We start from the raw sequence: 22,072 nt of genomic DNA on the forward strand, positions 1-22,072 counted from the left end.
GCCTGAAGGTTTTCCTAGAACTATTCATTCTACTTCTAGTCTTATGGCTCAACTTCAGGTGTTTAGTCTGTTCTCCCCTGCTTACATACACAAACTGCTTTAGCTCCGTGCCTGCAGGAGAGGTACCGCTGGTAGGAGGGACTACATTTTTATTTGCTTAGTGTCGCCTCCTAGTGGCAGCAGCGCTGCCCCAAGGTCTTCTGTGTCTCCCCCCCCCCCCCCCCCCATGATACGGATGAGAAAAGTTTTATTCCGCAGTTGTTATCGTTAGGAAAAATGAGACAAACGTCCAGGAATCCCCCATCAGAGCAAGCAGGGAACAGGATGCCCGCTGCCGTCTGTTTACATGATTCTGCGCAAATGTTTGCGATGTTACCCCTAATGACTGCGATTGTTACAGGCTCCGAAACAGGACAACAAAGCACGGCGGCGTTCTATCTGCAAGATTATGCAAACTAATGGACAGCGATGGTGTCATGGGGTCTTTAGTCAGGAAGTCGCCTTCCACCTTTCGGGCCAAAAATGCAGTCAGAACGTGGGGGAGGGGAAAGCCAACTGTAGGAAAGTGTCAGCCTCCTTTTTCCATGAGGAAACAATCCCGGGGATTTCATACCTGGATGGTACAGATACGGCTTCTGCCGCAGCCAGAATAAGAAATTCCACCAGGATGCCCCCCCCCCCTTATCACTATGAAGTCAGAAGTGAGCGGCGACCACCAAGCAGATAGATCGGCTGTGCAGATGGTGATGATAGGGACTTTTTCATCGTCCTTCATGTTCCTCGGACCTTACACCTTGTGATTAGAGTCTACTTGCCCCCTTACCACCCACCATGATCTGCGGCATCCCAAAAGTTATTGCATCCGTTAGTCGTGATCCACTACAATGTGAGTGGCAGGAACTACTGGCTCCATGTGTGTCCAGTGAGAAAGGGAGCTTACACTGATCACCTCCGGGGAACTAAACAATAAAACTTTTTTAGTTTGTTTCCATTGCTATGAAATTCATATATCCAAGTGCCATTAAACGGGAGTCGTGAGAGTTTTAAATAGGGAAGATCATTAACCCTATATAGTAACAGAACAGACATTGCTAAGTTCACCTAATGCAAGGCATAGAGCTGCTTTGTGCATATACAATACACTGTGCCAGATGAACACTGCAGCGCATTATGTCGTCCTGCATTGGAGAGGATCGTTCTCTATAAATGGAATCTACACATCTCTAGAGGGTCAGATTACTTCCCACTACCAGAAAGAGTTATCAGGACATCACATGCAAGAACCGAGATCAGGGATCAACGCTCCAGTCTACACTGCAGCGGCGGCGAGGCTTCATTCATACCAGCGTTAACCAGTAAGGTGAGACATTCCTCGTACTTTAATGCGGATGGAAGCTCTGCAACATTTTAACAGATGGGATTTTAACTTCTCACCTTTTTTAAGATTGCTGCTCATGGTCATTAAGTAAGATGTATTTCTGTAAGACTTTAATCAGAGTGGAGATAAACCTGTGCCAGGGAGCTGCTAAGGATGGGCCCTCAGAATTAGAGATAGCTTGGTCATGAATATTTATGTTATGCTGCACCCAAAATTAGCAATTTCCTACCTACATAATCCTGGATTTACCTGTAGAACCACTTTGTAACTTCATCAGGTGTTCAAGAGATACAAGAAGTCATCCATCCTATAGAACAGCCACTCCCATGAAGAAGGGAGTCCCAGCCCCGCCCCTCACTGATGACATCATTGGGTAGGGGAGTCATCCTGCTTACCAATTACCTCCATAAAGGAGATGTACCAAGACTCAGTTTTATCACCCATTCATAGAAGAGTCTCACTGCTGCGACCCCCACTGATCTTGAGAACGGGGGTCCTGTGACCCCTTTTTCTTCACTGTGGCCCTGCTAAGGAGGACTGTTTAATTATTACTACCTTCTATATTCATTACCAGTGAATGGTGGCGGCGTGCGCTGGAAATTGTCCCGGCCGCTCATCTCCATCACACTAAACAGGCAGTTGTTCATAGATGCATGGCTGCCTGGTAACACGGGCCGATCAGCACTTTATCTTTATGCTTGCACAAACTGATCAATGAATGATAGGCCCCCTGCACACGGGCGGAAATTCCGCGGCAGGATTTACTGCAGAATTTCCAACCGTGGAAGCTGCAATATTGCGTTAGAAAATGCGATCCTAGGCAGACGGTCGCGATTTGTCCGCGTGAAATCATGCACAGAAAACAAATTGCGGCATGCTCTATTTCTGTGCGGGGCTCCTAGAGCCCTGCATAGAAATGTCACTCCCCGGCCGCCGGCTCCGCTCTGCACATGCACATCAAAGAGCCGGAGCCGCAAGACAGGTGAGTACCGCGCTGGTCCCTGGAGGGGCTCGAATCGGGTCCAGCTGCGAGAATTTCCACAGCGGGATCTGACCCGGCCGTCTGCAGGCAGCCATAAGCGGATAAATTATCATTTGGCGACCAGCTGGTTCAGGCATTTACACTAAAGGATCATTCAGATTCCCACTTTCAGAAGGATACTAGTAAATGGGCTCTTACAGTGATAGGAGTGTCGGTGTCTCTGGGTCCATGTAACAGCATCACACAGGCTGAGAAACTGACTAATAACTGAGTACATAACCCCAAGTAGATGGGAGCTGGTCAGAAGTGAGGTCACATGACCATCTAAGGAGAAAGAGGCCAAGAATCTTAGTTAGGAAGGAATAACTAAGCTTATATATACTGGGGGTCTAGCGGTGGTCCTGTAAAGGGTAGATGAACCAAGCACATTACACTATAGGGCCAATCAAGAGAAACCTGCAGAAAAGAACTCACACAACTGTACAGAAATAAATCAGCACGCAGGTTATCAGCCATATCAAACCGGCAACAGCAAGCATACCCAACTCATACGGTGGCGATGGGTGTTTGAGCGTGCAGCGAGATATAATCACATAAGGAAGCGCACTGCAGGCATTTCATGTTCTCCTGGTTTTCTAAGGAAGGTTCATAATACGTGTTTTATAGCCATTTATTTGCATTCAAACAATCTGTACAAGTGAAAGAAAGTCCTTGAAGTCCTAGAGAGTAAAATACTACTGCTGGCAGCGGCTGCACGGACGAGGCCTCATGTACCACTGCTGGCAGCGGCTCCACGGACGAGGCCTCATGTACCACTGCTGGCAGCGGCTGCACGGACAAGGCATGTGGAGGTGGCTCAACACCTCGGTTCTGGAAGCAGGTGGGCCTCATCTCTGATATGGGTGCATGGAGGCAGATTTAATGTTGGTTTTGATATTGCTGGGCATCTTACCTGAGGGAAGAAAGTGACCACACTGTCAGTCCAGACACAACACACAAGGGGCTATGGATAGGTCGGCCTGTTCGGCCATTCTTACCTGGCTGGCCAGTCTGTGCCATAGGAACCCCCCCAGGCATGTGCTGCTGGTTGGGCGGTAGGTTCATGGGAACTTGCTGCATGCCTGTAGCCCCTGGTAGCAACCCTCCTGCTGTAGGCTGTCCTGGACCCATGGGGCCCCCAGGTCCTGGAGGACGGCGATTGGACAGGCCTTTCCCAAAGGCTACTGCTACTACCAGAGCGTTTGTGTCAGCCGGATTATAAGTTGCTTTATTTTGACGAAGATCTAAAACGCAAGAAGAAAAAAAATCAACACACGGTGAGTCCACCAGCAGAATAGTGAGCGCAGCTCTGGAGTATAATACAGGATGTAACTCAGGAGCAGTACAGGATAAGTAATGTATGTACACAGTGACCCCACCAGCAGAATAGCGAGTAAGCTCTGGAGTATAATACAGGATGTAACTCAGGATTAGTAATGTATGTACACAGTGACTCCACCAGCAGAATTGTGAGTGCAGCTCTGGAGTATAATACAGGATGTAACTCAGGATTAGTACAGGATAAGTAATGTATGTACACAGTGACTCCACCAGCAGAATAGTGAGTACAGCTCTGGAGTATAATACAGGATGTAACTCAGGATCAGTACAGGATAAGTAATGTATGTACACAGTGACTCCACCAGCAGAACAGTGAGTGCAGCTCTGGACTATTATACAGGATATATTATGTAGATTATTATGTAAACTGGGGAATGGCAGGCACACTGTACATTTCAATGCTATTATAGAGACAATTATTATTATATAAGCACAGCGAAATAAGTTAGCGCTATACAAATGAAGATTATTATTAGACAATTATAAAGAATGGTGTTCATGGCAGATTCCATATTTATAGCTGTTTTACAACAAACTCCAGCCATCCTTTGTGTTGACAGATGAGGAGGTCGCTGCATCTTCCTCGGTGCCCAATAAATCTTCTACAATTCAATTGTAAATTAATCGTGTTACTCTATTACGCTCCATACGATTATCGCACGCATACATGTGGACACCCATCAATGGCTGTCGGACACTCACTGCCAACATCAGAGTCCCTTTCCTCCTTGATGATCTTGTCCAGCAGGTTGTTGCACAGCTTGTTCATCGTCTGGACTTGTTTCTGGAAAGAAGCAATGAGTATTTATGCCCAGAAGAACAGCAGGCATCTTGGAGGGTCGCAGAGATGACAGTTGGTGATTACCTGCGCCACTTCTGGAGTGATGCGAGATGCGTCTGAAGTCAGCTGCTTTTCCTGCTCCTCCACTTCGGGGTCCGGTTTGGTTCTCAGGTGATCCGGGACCACTTCATGGCTGAATACTGGAACCCTCGCCTCGGTGAGACGCTGCACAAATGGCACCTCGTTAAGGAGTAGGCCACTAGACCAAAGAGGCGTCTTGTAGACAATCACAGACGGCGGCACTTACCATGATCTCCTCATCTCTGTCGGGGGACAGCAGCAGCGGGATGATCACCTGGTTTTTCAGCAGTGGGGTCTTCTCATTTTTAAGGACTTTATTTAAAGTGTTCAGCTGGCCGGAGAGCAACGCAAAGCTGTCCAGCACGGAGGGCCTAGGAAGAGAGGTCTGTGAGGTGGGCATTACGGGGGGCTCTCAGAGGGTCAGGAACCTCAGAAAAGAAAGTGGAGTGAAAAGAGATAGAAAGAGACTTTCGAGCGATGCCATGGAGAGCAAAAAGGGGAGATGGATGCAATGTATGTAGATACAGGGAAAGATATAACCATTATTAAGGAAGAAAAAGACAATGAAATTGGCATAAATCATTATTAAAAGGCACAAAAAAGTGGATTTCTAGTCATGACTGACAATTAAAGGGGTTGTCCGGTTGTAAACCTCAGGATAAATCCTCAACAGCACATTTCCTAGGGGTTTGTTGGCCGGGCCGTGCGCTCTGGTATTGAACTGAATTCTGCAAGTAGACGGCACCGTTCCTACTGTAGTGGCCAGGCTTAATATTGCAGACCAAGCTCCCATGGAAATGAATAGAAACTTTGATTGCAATACCAAGCTTGGCCACTGTAGTGGGAACAGAGCTGTTTGCTTTCTGCTTAAATCAACTTCAGTGCACAAGCATGCCAGCCCAGAGAACAGATGATCAGCAGGGGTCCCACACAGCAGATTCCCCACCAATCTACTATTGATGACTTATCCCGAGGGTAGGATATTAATAATTGACAACCAGGCAACTCCTTTAAGGTGCGTTTACACCTAGCAGAAATACTGCAGATCCGCATCAAAATCCGTACCACTGGTGTGGATTTTGATGCAGATTCAGCTGCAGATGTGCACCCAATTTCAGCCGCGGGTCTGTAGATGATAGAGCCCTTCAGCTACAGCGATTACATAATAGCAGATAGATACTAAACAAAGCACCACCCCGGATCCGTTACTGAGTGCACCTCCACATCACCTGACCAAAATCACATGATGCAGATGTGCGCTCAGTAGTGATGGGTGCAGGCAGCGACCGCGCTTGTCTTGACATGGAAGGGGAGAGTAGCAACGTATGCTATATGTGTACAGACCGACCAGAGGAAAGGCCAAACTTCACCAGCCAGGAATGCAAGCTTGTGTCTCTACTGGAGGAAAAGGTGCAAAGTCTTCAGGAGAGAAGAGCTACATTGTAACTCCTTGAGAGCAGAAATAACTCTTCAGGAACCGGAACCAGGCTCTGACACAGGAGAACAACGAAGAGGTGCATCAAGAAATTACTTAGCCCACAAAGAACAGTCTAATTAGCACTCAGAATCATCTTGGATGGAGAAATAGAAGAGTTGTGAAGAAGAAGAGGAGAGCTGGTTGTAGGGGATTCCCTACTGAGAGGAACAGAGGCCGCTGTCTGTAGACCTGACATAACCTCACGGGAGCTGTGCTGTCTTCCAGGTGCACAAATCAAAGATGTGTCTGATAGGCTGTCAAGACTCTTCAGTCCTACAGAACATCACCCATTCCTACTAATACATGTAGGGACAAATGACACTGCAAAAAAGGACCTTGCAACTATCTGCAGAGACTTTGAAGACTTCAGCAGGAAGGTGAAGGAACTAGGAGCTCAGGTGGTCTTCTCATCCATCCTCCCAGTGGATGGCCATGGAATAAGAAGATGGAAAAGGATTCTAGAGGTGAACAACTGGCTACATCGATGGTGCTGTCAGCAAAGATTTGGATTCCTAGACCATGGAGTGAATTACCTATATGATGGACTGCTTGATGGACACGGGTTGCACCTTACAAAGAAGACAGATAAGCATATATTTGGTGGGCTCCTTGCTTCACTCATCAGAGGAGCTTCAAACTAAAACAGTATGGGAAGGGAAGTGAAAGGACAAAATATACAACTAATGAATACATTTGAGAACCTCACTGTTAGAGGTGGAAAGAAAGAACAAAAACAAAAACTTGAGAAAGCAAGGAGAAGATCAAGAGACCCTGATCACAAACTAACATGTGTCTACACAAATGCACAGAGCTGGGAAAGAAACAAGGAGAATTGTAGCTCTGAACACAGGAAGAGAAATATGATGTCATCGGCATCACGGACACTTGGTGGGATGATACACATGATTGGATACAAGGCTTCAAGGTTACAACTTATTTATAAGGAACAGACCTAATAAAAGGGGAGGAGGTGTTGTGTTGTATGTTAGGAAAACATTCATCTGAGGGAATGGTTGAGGAAGTAAGGGTGGCTGGGACCTTAGGAGGCAGCGATCATGATATCCTTGGATGTTGGATAACAAGGGGAGGAAGACCTGAGAAAACTCAGACCTCAAGGTTGGATTTCAGAAATACAGATTTTAATGGATCCAGAAAGAGGAAGAATCCAATGGCTGGATGTTCTTGAGGACAGAAATGTCCAAGAAGGTTGGGAAATATTTTGAAATGAGATTCTTAAAGCGCAATCGTTAACAATCCCTAAGGCCGAACGCCCACAGACGGATTATCGCTGTGGAATTCGCAGTCAGACACAAGTCGCAAAATCCGCAGCAATGTCCGTCCACAGCTTGCTGCGTTAAATGATTCTCCCCTGCCCACGAGAGGAAATCAATTGCGATTTTCCACTTGCGAGAGAGAATCGCAAAACGTTCTATTCCTCGCGGAAAAATGTGCGGATGGTTTCAATTGCAGTCAATGGAAGCAGTCTGTCCCGTGATACTTTTGCTGTCACACCCCAGCACCGACGTATCATGTGACACTCGCGGTGGAATTGGAGAGGAGTATAGGGCTCTGGGGGGTGCCGGGTCTGATTCCGCTGCGATATTTCAGCCATGGGTATGAGGCCTAAAAGAAGGAAGAATGGGAAGCATTTAAAGAGACCAGGATGGAGGAACACAGAACTTGCACACATGTTAGAGGAAGGAAAATATGTTTATCAAATGGAAAGAGGGGGAAATATCTAAAGAAGAATATAATGGGGTCTGCAGAAACTGTAGGGCAAGTGTCAGAAAAGCTAAAGCTAATAATGAATTGATGCTTGCAACAGAGGCCAAAAGCAATAAAAAAAAACTAAAAGAAAAGTCAAAGATGCTATTAGATGCTTAGAAGATGAAAATAGTGAATTGGTTAAGAATGATGTTGAGAAGGACGAACCTTTAAATTCCTAATTTGTATCTGTTTTCTCTCAGAAAGTAGATGGAACATCAACTGATCTTCCCTGTGCTATGGGGGGAATAAAAGAATGCAGGCTATCTATAAGCAGAGAGATGGTGAGGGAACACTTAGCTAACTTACATGAATTCTGGTCTCAAGGTCCAGATGAATTACATCCTAGGATACTAAAGGAAGCAGCAGAGGTAAATGCTGAACCACTCACCATAATCTATGATAATTCCCGGAGAACAGGAGAAGTCCCAGAAGATAGGAAAAGGGCAAATGTTGTCGCTATCTTCAAAAGAAAGAAAAAAAGGTGGATCCAAGAAACTGCAGGCCTGTGAGCCTGACTTCTATATCGGGAAAGATCTTTGAACAAATTATTAAACAGCATGTATGCAAGTACTTGGATGAGAATGGAGTAATTAACCGGAGCCAGCATGGGTTTGTAACAGATGAATCTAACTTCCTTCTATGACAGAATCACAGACTGGGTTGATCAGGGAAATGCGGTGGATATAGTATAGCATTTGTAGCTTAGTAAAGCATTTGACAAAGTATCTCATACCATCCTTATTGTAAAAATGACCAAATCTGGGATTGACAAGGCAACTGTTAGGTGGGTTCACAACTGGCTGAGTGATCGTACTCAGAGAGGGGTCATAAATGGCTGCACATCCAAGTGGGAGAATGTATCAAGTGGGGACCACAAGGCTCTGTCCTGGGCCCAGTGTTGGTCAACATTGTTATAAATGATCTGGAGGACAGAATTGACGGGAAACGGATAGCTAACTTTGATGCAGAAATGCTGTGGCTTTTGATCAGACTCTGCATCTCCTCTACATGTGAATTTCGCACGTGAATTTTGCCTCATAAAACCACATCGAAATCAGTGTGAGACGCAGTTTTTGCCGTGGATCCATGCCAAAAAACATAACAGAAAGCTTCAGATTTCAATGCAGTTTTTAGAGGAGGAATTCTCTGCAGAAAATTCAGTGTAAATTCCGTTGTGTGAACTTACCTTAGAGGTTTAACCCCCCTGAAGAAAAACAACAGGCGGCATATAAATGTGTAAAATAGGGAAAACACGTATTCACTTCAAAGGCCTCCCCATCCAGAGCTGCTACTTAGGTCCCCACCAGTCCAATAACGGAAGTGACTAATAGTCATGTGCCATTCTTCGACTACTGAGCCAATCTTTGGCTAGCAGTTACCTGCAGTTCGCACACAGATGCCTGTTAAGGCCGGGGATTGGCTGAAAGGTCACGTGAACGATGAATGGCATATGACTATCACAGTCACTTCCAGGATCGGACTGGTGTTGCTGGATGGGGGAGGCCATGTATTGACAGAAGACGGCTGGCTTAGTTATCGAAATGTGTTGAACAGTCAGCCCCCTGCGATAATGTCACCAACGCTGGGAAGGTGGCAGGCGTATGTGACCCAGTGTTGGAATTGGGATTGGAGTGCAGGCACCACTGGATCGGGGATTTCCCCTCCATGGATGAATCCTTTAAGCGGCTTTCACATGGCCGGATTTGTGCGTTGCGAGGCGCATGAATATAAAACCTATTTGTTTAAATATTTTTCTTGCATTGCATTGTAGTGCGGGGAAAAAAAAAATCACGGTATGTCCTCTTTTTGGGCGTTTCCTTGAAATGCCTCACCTATTGTTTTCAAGAACACTGCACGCCGTTCAAGGGGCAGATAAGTGCGATGAGTCACATTGCAAACAATGGGGAACACTTGCCGATCCTACTTCCCTGTAGTAATGCAAGGAGTTTTTAACACAAAACCGCCTCACATCCGCTGCAAACCGCACGTTCCCGCGATATCAGTCCGTGTTTCATGGCCCGATCTTGCGATTGTCCATATAAAATTGGCCTAAGAAGCCTTTTTGAAAAAGTAGTAAAATACAGAAAGCTGCTGCAGAATTACGCCAAGCCCTGGTGTGCGACGGACAGCGCTGAGCGTGGAGCCTCCGCCAGATGCCGACAACTTCCCTCCTGTACATCGTTAGATTATTTATAAAGGTTAATTGCAAACATGAGTATAGAAAGCTGAAACTGGGAGGGGGTTCTTAGAGAGCATCTGAGAAATCTGAGCAGGAAATCAGCCCAAGACACACATTAAATGTTAATTAGCTTCATCTGGAGAGATTTCCGCCTCCGTTATACTAAAGTGTGATAAGTCCTATATTGTAAATGGACTTATCACATGGGGCTTCATTCAGGCACCTCCCCTTCTATTAGGTGTCTCTCCTCCGCTGCGTCCGCCTTCCGCTTTATAGCCGGGGCCGGCGTCGTGTACCAGATCACTACAGTAGCTAAAAACTACAGCAAGTAGTACACCAAGAACATGCCGCCATGTTTAGAAAAGGACTCCCCCCTAAAACCTGTAATGCGTCGGTTTGACTTTTCTATTAATGCACTATGTGGTGTTATGTGAGCCCCAGGGCATCATGGGACGTACACCCAATAGTGATGTCATAGGATGATATGGGGGGGGGGGGCGACATCATCATTCAATAGTAATGTCATGGGACATTAGGGCACTTTAGTGAACAGAATATACCCCTATACAGCCTGTTCACGTGCACAGGGCCCAGAGGGGAAGGGGCACAGGAACCCGGCTTCTCTTGTCTTTTTCTCCGACTCACAAACTGTTCCTCAAGAATTGTACATACACTGTATTATTCCGATCAGCCCAAGTCTTTCATTACACTATTGTAGACCACCAGGGATGTTACCACTAACCTTTTTTACCTGCCCTAGACCACCAGGAATGTCATCAATAAACCTTTCCCTGTCCTAGACCACCAGGGATGTCATCAATAAACCTTTCCCTGTCCTAGACCACCAGGGATGTCATCAATAAACCTTTCCCTGTCCTAGACCACCAGGGATGTCATCAATAAACCTTTCCCTGTCCTAGACCACCAGGGATGTCATCAATAAACCTTTCCCTGTCCTAGACCACCAGGGATGTCATCAATAAACCTTTCCCTGTCCTAGACCACCAGGGATGTCATCAATAAACCTTTCCCTGTCCTAGACCACCAGGGATGTCATCAATAAACCTTTCCCTGTCCTAGACCACCAGGGATGTCATCAATAAACCTTTCCCTGTCCTAGACCACCAGGGATGTCATCAATAAACCTTTCCCTGTCCTAGACCACCAGGGATGTCATCAATAAACCTTTCCCTATCCTAGACCACTAGAGAGGTTTCCATTAGCCATCTTACCTGCCCTAGATGACCAGAGATGTTACCACTAACCCTTTTTTCTGCCCTAGACCATCAGGTATATTACTACTATCCCCTTTTCTGCTTCATACCACCAGGGATTTTACCACAAACCTCCATCCCTGCCCGCAACTACCAAGGATGTTACTGCTAACCGCTTTCCCTGCTCTAGGCCACCAAGAATGTTACCACTAACCCCCTCTTCCCTAGGCCACCAAGAATGTTACTACTACGGTAACCCCTTTCTCTGCCCCAGATCACCAGATATGTTACCATTAACCCATCTTCTGCCTCAGATTATCATAGATGTTACTACTAACTCCTTTTCTGCCCTAGTCCACTAGAGATGCTACCACTAACCCCTTCCCTGCCAAAGACCACTGGAAATGTAACCACTAACCGCTTTTCCCTGTCATAGACCACCAGAGATGTGGGCACTAATCCCTTCCCATCAGAGATGTTGCTAATTCACCGCTTTAGACCACCAGGGATAATAATCCCATGGCTGGCTGGAAAATTTAGATTATCCGGCCATTTACAAAAGGAAAAAAACATCAAAATAAAACTTTGCAGTCATTTAAAAAAAATAATCTTTAGGGTCAGTCTGGCGTCTTTTTTGCTGTTGCAGGGCCGATCAACAGAGACGGAGCACTTTTGGTACCCCGAAAACCAATTCTGGGTTCAAATGATGATTTGAAGCCTTTTTTTTAACATAGGAAGATACTACAGGTGTGCCAGCAGCGGGGTCCTCAGGCAGGTAAGTGTCCCTGTCATGACCGTAGTTGCTAAGAGCAGGGCTATGGAACTCATCACCACCACAGAGAGCGGCTTCAGCACTTGGAAAAGAAGTGTTTCACTGTATTCCACTGCAGTCGCATCCTGTAGATCAGTCAGTGATGGAAACCTACATCACATCCAATACGGGCAACTAGCTGCCATCTCCATCTTTCCTGCTGACAGCAGTACACGGTCGCAGACGGATGCGGCAGAAATCTAAGGATCCAGCAAGTTGACGAATTATTAAACAAAGATTATGTCACAAGTTTTGCAAAGAGTGATATTTGAAATTCTGCATGTATATTTATTTTTTCTGAACACGTATTATATGTGCTATAATGTCTTGTGAGGTTACAGCGCAGCACCGAAAATCTACAGTAATCTGTTATCTTGGACCTAAGACCCCCACAGACACCACAAGGCTTGTGTGCAGCGCCGGGAAACACGAACGTCTATTTGCTCACCAGGTCAGTCGGTCGTAATCATTTTCTAGTTTACAGATGAGTCCTCCCAAGGAGTTCTTCAGATCAGAGACCTGAGCGATAAGCGTCTCCAAGCTGGACTCCAGCTGCTTCTCCTCTCGCTGTGGAAACATAAGAGCCATAATAAGGAGCGCAACGAACCTTGGAAGAAACAACATGAAACAAATCCTCTGTTAATCCGAGCAGTCACCGCACTCCGCAGCACAGTAATTGTGGCCTCTTGTGGCGCCGAGTGTTAAGGTTCTGAGTTCAATCCCCGCAATGTTCAGGTAGCCTTCCAAGGTGGGTAAAATGAGGCCCCAGTGGGTGGGGGGGTAATAAATAAATTACCTGAAAGCGCTGTGGAATAAGTTGGCGCTATACAAATAACAAGTCCCCCCCCCCCTCCCGTGTCTCGCTCTGCCCGTCACTTTGGGGGTGGCAGAACTAACGAAAAGGTAAAGGTAAGGGTTCCATCCCTTGGCCAAGTCCATGGCGGCTTCACTATGTACTTCACAGCCTTTCAGTATATACATATAGAGGGGAGGTAGATTCTCCTCAGTATATACATATAGAGGGGAGGTAGATTCTCCTCAGTATATACATATAGAGGGGAGGTAGATTCTCCTCAGTATATACATATAGAGGGGAGGTAGATTCTCCTCAGTATATACATATAGAGGGGAGGTAGATTCTCCTCAGTATATACATATAGAGGGGAGGTAGATTCTCCTCAGTATATACATATAGAGGGGAGGTAGATTCTCCTCAGTATATACATATAGAGGGGAGGTAGATTCTCCTCAGTATATACACAGAGAGGTGAGGTAGATTCTCCTCGGTATATACACACACACAGAGGGGAGGTAGATTCTCCTCAGTATATACATATAGAGGTGAGGTAGATTCTCCTCAGTATATACACATAGAGGTGAGGTAGATTCTCCTCAGTATATACATATAGAGGTGAGGTAGATTCTCCTCAGTATATACACACAGAGGGGAGGTAGATTCTCCTCAGTATATACACACAGAGGGGAGGTAGATTCTCCTCAGTATATACACACACACAGAGGGGAGGTAGATTCTCCTCAGTATATACACATAGAGGTGAGGTAGATTGTCCTCAGTATATACACATAGAGGTGAGGTAGATTGTCCTCAGTATATACACACACACACACACACACACACACACACACACACACACACACACACACAGAGGGGAGGTAGATTCTCCTCAGTATATACACACACACACAGAGGGGAGGTAGATTCTCCTCAGTATATACACACACACAGAGGGGAGGTAGATTCTCCTCAGTATATACACACACACACACACACACACAGAGGGGAGGTAGATTCTCCTCAGTATATACACACACACAGAGGGGAGGTAGATTCTCCTCAGTATATACACACACACACACAGAGGGGAGGTAGATTCTCCTCAGTATATACACACACACACAGAGGGGAGGTAGATTCTCCTCAGTATATACACACACACACAGAGGGGAGGTAGATTCTCCTCAGTATATACACACACACACACAGAGGGGAGGTAGATTCTCCTCAGTATATACACACACACACACAGAGGGGAGGTAGATTCTCCTCAGTATATACACACACACACACAGAGGGGAGGTAGATTCTCCTCAGTATATACACACAGAGGGGAGGTAGATTCTCCTCAGTATATACACACAGAGGGGAGGTAGATTCTCCTCAGTATATACACACAGAGGGGAGGTAGATTCTCCTCAGTATATACACACAGAGGGGAGGTAGATTCTCCTCAGTATATACACACAGAGGGGAGGTAGATTCTCCTTAGTATATACACACACAGAGGGGAGGTAGATTCTCCTCAGTATATACACACAGAGGGGAGGTAGATTCTCCTCAGTATATACACACAGAGGGGAGGTAGATTCTCCTCAGTATATACACACAGAGGGGAGGTAGATTCTCCTCAGTATATACACACAGAGGGGAGGTAGATTCTCCTCAGTATATACACACAGAGGGGAGGTAGATTCTCCTCAGTATATACACACAGAGGGGAGGTAGATTCTCCTCAGTATATACACACAGAGGGGAGGTAGATTCTCCTCAGTATATACACACAGAGGGGAGGTAGATTCTCCTCAGTATATACACACAGAGGGGAGGTAGATTCTCCTCAGTATATACACACAGAGGTGAGGTAGATTCTCCTCAGTATATACACATAGAGGTGAGGTAGATTCTCCTCAGTATATACACATAGAGGAGAGGTAGATTCTCCTCAGTATATACACATAGAGGAGAGGTAGATTCTCCTCAGTATATACACATAGAGGGGAGGTAGATTCTCCTCAGTATATACACATAGAGGGGAGGTAGATTCTCCTCAGTATATACACACAGAGGTGAGGTAGATTCTCCTCAGTATATACACACAGAGGTGAGGTAGAGTCTCCTCAGTATATACACATAGAGGTGAGGTAGATTCTCCTCAGTATATACACATAGAGGTGAGGTAGATTCTCCTCAGTATATACACATAGAGGTGAGGTAGATTCTCCTCAGTATATACACATAGATGGGAGGTAGATTCTCCTCAGTATATACACATAGATGGGAGGTAGATTCTCCTCAGTATATACACATAGATGGGAGGTAGATTCTCCTCAGTATATACACATAGAGGTGAGGTAGATTCCCCTCAGTATATACACATAGAGGTGAGGTAGATTCTCCTCAGTATATACACATAGAGGGGAGGTAGATTCTTCTCAGTATATACACACAGAGGTGAGGTAGATTCTTCTCAGTATATACACACAGAGGTGAGGTAGATTCTTCTCAGTATATACACATAGAGTCTCCTCAGTATATACACATATAGAGATGAGGTAGATTCTCCTCAGTATATACACACAGAGGTGAGGTAGATTCTTCTCAGTATATACACACAGAGGTGAGGTAGATTCTTCTCAGTATATACACACAGAGGTGAGGTAGATTCTTCTCAGTATATACACATAGAGTCTCCTCAGTATATACACATAGAGGGGAGGTAGATTCTCCTCAGTATATACACACACAGAGGTGAGGTAGATTCTCCTCAGTATATACACATAGAGGTGAGGTAGATTCTCCTCAGTATATACACATAGAGGTGAGGTAGATTCTCCTCAGTATATACACATAGAGGAGAGGTAGATTCTCCTCAGTATACAAATCATTTCTGAGAAAAAAACTCATGTATCACGGATTTTCGCAGTTTTTCACTGTTAGGCCGAATGCCCATGGAGAGACACCCGCTGCGAATTCCGCATGAATGTCCGTCCATAGACATGCTGTGTCAATTGCGATTTTCTGTTCGCGAGGAAAAATAGTAGCAATTTCGTGCGAAAAATCCACTGCAGTCAATGGAAGCTGCCCGTCCCGCGATACTTCCGCAGTGAGGACTGCATAAGTATCGCAGGAATCCGCGTCACAGCCCAGCGCATCAGTCGAGACACCTGCGGTGGATCCGAAGAGGTGAGTATAGGGTTACTGGGGGGCGCCGGGTCTGATTCTGCTGCAATATTTCACGGTCGGAATCCGACCCGACCGTGGGCATGAGGCCTTCAAATTGAGTAATCAAGTTGTGACTCCTTTACTTTTCCTATTTACTACCTTAAGAATGCTCCTGCCAAATTTCCTATTTGTACGACACCGGGAAGATAATCAGTGGCAAGTCAGTCAGTGAGTGCTTTCACCTGTATATAACTACTGGCTCGTTACCCGTGACTTCATCTGGGATTTGTATTTTTTTATCTAATCGGTGTCTTGCTATATATTGAAACAAAGAGTCTGTAACGGTGATCTGCTGTCCGCAGTTCTGTATGTTTTTGGTCTGTCATCTCTTGCTGGGATATAAAGGTTTGTGGGCTGTATACACGGGAGCCGCCACAGACAGTTGGCCATGAGGAAAACATGTTTTTCTAAATGTACACCCGCTACCTTCAGTGTTTGCCCTTATTAGGCCTCATCACAAATATATTTTTGAGGGATGTGCAGCCTTTTAAATTGAAAAGACAAATCCATTGGTATTATCGGAATGTGTGGAGCTAAAATACTGCTGAGGTAACATGAAAGCTGCGCTGTGATTGGTTATTTCTTATACCGCTGAGGTAACATGAAAGCTGGGCTGTGATTGGTTGTTATATATTATACTGCTGAGGTAACATGAAAGCTGTGCTGTGATTGGTTGTTATATATTATACCGCTGAGGTAACATGAAAGCTGTGCTGTGATTGGTTGTTATATATTATACCGCTGAGGTAACATAAAAGCTGCGCTGTGATTGGTTGTTATATATCATACTGCTGAGGTAACATGAAAGCTGCGCTGTGATTGGTTATTTCTTATACCGCTGAGGTAACATGAAAGCTGTGCTGTGATTGGTTGTTATATATTATACTGCTGAGGCAACATTAAAGCTGCACTGTGATTGGTTGTTATATATTATACTGCTGAGGCAACATGAAAGCTGCACTGTGATTGGTTGTTATATATTATACCGCTGAGGTAACATGAAAGCTGTACTGTGATTGGTTGTTATATTATACTGCTGAGGTAACATGAAAGCTGCACTGTGATTGGTTGTTATATATTATACTGAGGTAACATGAAAGCTGCGCTGTGATTGGTTGTTATATATTATACTGCTGAGGTAACATGAAAGCTGCACTGTGATTGGTTGTTATATATTATACTGCTGAGGTAACATGAAAGCTGCATTGTGATTGGCTGTTATATATTATACTGCTGAGGTAACATGAAAGCTGCGCTGTGATTGGTTGTTATATATCATACTGCTGAGGTAACATGAAAGCTGCGCTGTGATTGGTTATTTCTTATACCGCTGAGGTAACATGAAAGCTGTGCTGTGATTGGTTGTTATATATTATACTGAGGTAACATGAAAGCTGTGCTGTGATTGGTTGCTATTATACCGCTGAGGTAACATGAAAGCTGCGCTGTGATTGGTTGTTATATATTATACTGAGGTAACATGAAAGCTGTGCTGTGATTGGTTGTTATATATTATACCGCTGAGGTAACATGAAAGCTGCGCTGTGATTGGTTGTTATATATTATAGTGCTGAGGTAACATGAAAGCTGCGCTGTGATTGGTTGTTATATATTATACTGCTGAGGTAACATGAAAGCTGCGCTGTGATTGGTTGTTATATATACTGCTGAGGTAACATGAAAGCTGCGCTGTGATTGGTTGTTATATATTATAGTGCTGAGGTAACATGAAAGCTGCGCTGTGATTGGTTGTTATATATTATACTGCTGAGGTAACATGAAAGCTGCGCTGTGATTGGTTGTTATATATTATACTGCTGAGGTAACATGAAAGCTGCGCTGTGATTGGTTGTTATATATTATACTGCTGAGGTAACATTAAAGCTGCGCTGTGATTGGTTGTTATATATTATACTGAGGTAACATGAAAGCTGCGCTGTGATTGGTTGTTATATATTATACTGCTGAGGTAACATTAAAGCTGCGCTGTGATTGGTTGCTATATATTATACTGCTGAGGTAACATAAAAACTGTGCTGTGATTGGTTGTTATATATTATACTGAGGTAACATGAAAGCTGCGCTGTGATTGGTTGTTATATATTATACTGAGGTAACATGAAAGCTGCACTGTGATTGGTTGTTATATATTATACTGAGGTAACATGAAAGCTGCACTGTGATTGGTTGTTATATATTATACTGAGGTAACATGAAAGCTGCGCTGTGATTGGTTGTCATATTATACCACTGAGGTAACATGAAAGCTGCACTGTGATTGGTTGTTGTATATTATACTGCTGAGGTAACATGAAAGCTGCACTGTGATTGGTTGTTATATATTATACTGCTGAGGTAACATGAAAGCTGCACTGTGATTGGTTGTTATATATTATACTGCTGAGGTAACATGAAAGCTGCGCTGTGATTGGTTGTTATATATTATACTGAGGTAACATGAAAGCTGTGCTGTGATTGGTTGTTATATATTATACTGCTCAGGTAACATGAAAGCTGCGCTGTGATTGGTTGTTATATATTATACTGCTCAGGTAACATAAAAACTGTGCTGTGATTGGTTGTTATATATTATACTGAGGTAACATGAAAGCTGCACTGTGATTGGTTGTTATATATTATACTGAGGTAACATGAAAGCTGCACTGTGATTGGTTGTTATATATTATACTGCTGAGGTAACATGAAAGCTGCGCTGTGATTGGTTGTTATATATTATACTGCTGAGGTAACATGAAAGCTGCACTGTGATTGGTTGTTATATATTATACTGTTGAGGTAACATTAAAGCTGCGCTGTGATTGGTTGTTATATATTATACTGCTGAGGTAACATTAAAGCTGCGCTGTGATTGGTTGTTATATATTATACTGCTGAGGTAACATTAAAGCTGCGCTGTGATTGGTTGTGATATATTATACTGCTGAGGTAACATGAAAGCTGCGCTGTGATTGGTTGCTATATATTATACTGCTGAGGTAACATGAAAACTGTGCTGTGATTGGTTGTTATATATTATACTGAGGTAACATGAAAGCTGCACTGTGATTGGTTGTTATATATTATACTGAGGTAACATGAAAGCTGCACTGTGATTGGTTGTTATATATTATACTGAGGTAACATGAAAGCTGCACTGTGATTGGTTGTTATATATTATACTGTTGAGGTAACATAAAAGCTGCGCTGTGATTGGTTGTTATATATTATACTGCTGAGGTAACATTAAAGCTGCGCTGTGATTGGTTGTTATATATTATACTGCTGAGGTAACATTAAAGCTGCGCTGTGATTGGTTGTTATATATTATACTGCTGAGGTAACATGAAAGCTGCGCTGTGATTGGTTGTTATATATTATACTGCTGAGGTAACATGAAAGCTGCGCTGTGATTGGTTGCTATATATTATACTGCTGAGGTAACATAAAAACTGTGCTGTGATTGGTTGTTATATATTATACTGAGCTAACATGAAAGCTGCACTGATTGGTTGTTATATATTATACTGAGGTAACATGAAAGCTGCACTGTGATTGGTTGTTATATATTATACTGAGGTAACATGAAAGCTGCACTGTGATTGGTTGTTATATATTATACTGAGGTAACATGAAAGCTGCACTGTGATTGGTTGTTATATATTATACTGTTGAGGTAACATGAAAGCTGCGCTGTGATTGGTTGTTATATATTATACTGTTGAGGTAACATGAAAGCTGCGCTGTGATTGGTTGTTATATATTATACTGTTGAGGTAACATGAAAGCTGCGCTGTGATTGGTTGTTATATATTATACTGCTCAGGTAACATGAAAGCTGCGCTGTGATTGGTTGTTATATATTATACTGCTCAGGTAACATGAAAGCTGCGCTGTGATTGGTTGCTATGGGTAACAGATTTTCTTTAAAAATCTCAATCCATGTTAATGTGTCTTTAGTTTTAGCCCATGTGATGCCAGGTATCCCTACCAGCTTAATAATCACCTACATGCAGCAACCTCGTCTGCCCGCACGTGTCTGCCTGTGGGCCTAACTTATGATGTGTGCACCCCTTCCTCTGCGCCTGCGCATCACCTAATCTGTCTTGTGGCGTTTCCTAGAGGGCAGGGGTGCCACATTCTGCAACGAGACATCGGTATATGCAGCCTGAGGAGAATCTAACGCTCCGCTATATGCATACATAATTTATTCCTTGGTTCCTCTGAAGTAACCACGACTTTGACATTTTCCGTGTGAACAACATGTAAACACCAAATTAACTCGGGCGAGGCCGGGTATATCACCCCTGTGTATGTGTGTGTGTATATAGCGGTATATATACATTGTAGAGCTGTATATACATCCTGTATATAGGAGGCAGTATATATACATTGTAGCACTGTATATGCACCCTACATATAGGAGGCCATATATGTATATTACACACACACACGCAGTATCACTATATAGACATACGGTATAGAGGAGGCCGTATATATACATTGTATCACTATATAGACATACGGTATAGAGGAGGCCGTATATATACATTGTATCACTATATAGCCATCCTGTATATAAGAGCAGGGAGGGACAATATAATAACACACGGCGGTGCAGACATTACGGTGATGCTCCCGCCGTCTCACCTGCATCTCCTCCGCTCTCCGGCCCGGTCACCATGGAGACAGAGAACTTCCGGGTGAGCGGAACAATTTCCGGATTCAAATGATGACTTCCGGGTGTAAGGGGCGGAGCTAAAGAGCCCAACTACCGAGGAGCGACCCCTCCCCCCCAAAAACCGGAGAGAGCAGGGGGGGAACCCCGGACATGGCGGAGAAGGGAGACACCGAGGTACTTCACAACTACTCATAGACTCCACCATACTGCACCCCCATATGTATATACACCATACTGCACCCCATATGTATATATGCAGTATAACCCCCATGTATATACACTATACTGCACCCCATATGTATATATACACCATACTGCACCCCCATATGTATATACACTATACTGCACCCCTGTATGTATATATGCAGTATAACCCCCCCCCCCCATGTATATACACCATACTGCACCCCCATATGTAAATATACAATATAACCCCCATGTATATACACTATACTGCACCCCCATATGTATATATACACTATACTGCACCCCTGTATGTATATATGCAGTATAACCCCCCCATGTATATACACCATACTGCACCCCCATATGTATATACACTATACTGCACCACTGTATGTATATATGCAGTATAACCCCCATGTATATACACCATACTGCACCCCCATGTATATACACTATACTGCACCCCATATGTATATATACACCATACTGCACCCCCATATGTATATACACTATACTGCACCCCTGTATGTATATATGCAGTATAACCCCCCATGTATATACACCATACTGCACCCCCATATGTAAATATACAATATAACCCCCATGTATATACACTATACTGCACCCCCATATGTATATATACACTATACTGCACCCCTGTATGTATATATGCAGTATAACCCCCCCATGTATATACACCATACTGCACCCCCATATGTATATACACTATACTGCACCACTGTATGTATATATGCAGTATAACCCCCATGTATATACACCATACTGCACCCCCATATGTATATCTACAGTATAACCCCCCCATGTATATACACTATACTGCACCCCTGTATGTATATATACAGTATAACCCCCATGTATAAACACCATACTGCACCCCCATATGTATATATACACCATACTGCACCCCCATATGTATATACACCATACTGCACCCCCATATGTATATACACTATACTGCACCCCTGTATGTATATATGCAGTATAACCCCCCCATGTATATACACTATACTGCACCCCCATATGTATATATACACTATACTGCACCCCTGTATGTATATATGCAGTATAACCCCCCCATGTATATACACTATACTGCACCCCCATATGTATATATAC

At 44.1% G+C, this 22,072-nt stretch overlaps 2 protein-coding genes across 10 annotated transcripts in view; one reads left to right on the forward strand and one right to left on the reverse strand.

The window, feature by feature from the left end:
- Positions 1 to 3,014: 3,014 nt before the first annotated feature.
- On the reverse strand, positions 3,015 to 20,820 carry MED8 (mediator complex subunit 8). The gene is made up of 7 exons (XM_066597929.1): positions 20,719 to 20,820; positions 12,499 to 12,617; positions 4,829 to 4,973; positions 4,606 to 4,746; positions 4,443 to 4,524; positions 3,398 to 3,643; positions 3,015 to 3,312 (listed from the first exon to the last, which is right to left on the reverse strand). Exons 1-7 carry the CDS (start codon positions 20,722 to 20,724, stop codon positions 3,248 to 3,250), a joined length of 804 nt encoding a protein of 267 aa, XP_066454026.1. The 5' UTR covers positions 20,725 to 20,820; the 3' UTR covers positions 3,015 to 3,247.
- SZT2 (SZT2 subunit of KICSTOR complex) overlaps positions 20,799 to 22,072 on the forward strand; it is a 178,938-nt gene continuing 177,664 nt past the window's right edge. For all 9 annotated transcript variants that reach the window (XM_066597912.1, XM_066597916.1, XM_066597913.1 and 6 more), the window contains exon 1: positions 20,799 to 20,923. In XM_066597912.1, coding sequence (XP_066454009.1) covers positions 20,900 to 20,923 — 24 coding nt within the window. In that variant the 5' untranslated portion in view covers positions 20,799 to 20,899. The remainder of the gene's footprint in view (positions 20,924 to 22,072) is intronic.

This window comes from Eleutherodactylus coqui, chromosome 3, assembly GCF_035609145.1.
Source record: "Eleutherodactylus coqui strain aEleCoq1 chromosome 3, aEleCoq1.hap1, whole genome shotgun sequence".
NCBI classification, from domain to species: domain Eukaryota; kingdom Metazoa; phylum Chordata; class Amphibia; order Anura; family Eleutherodactylidae; genus Eleutherodactylus; species Eleutherodactylus coqui.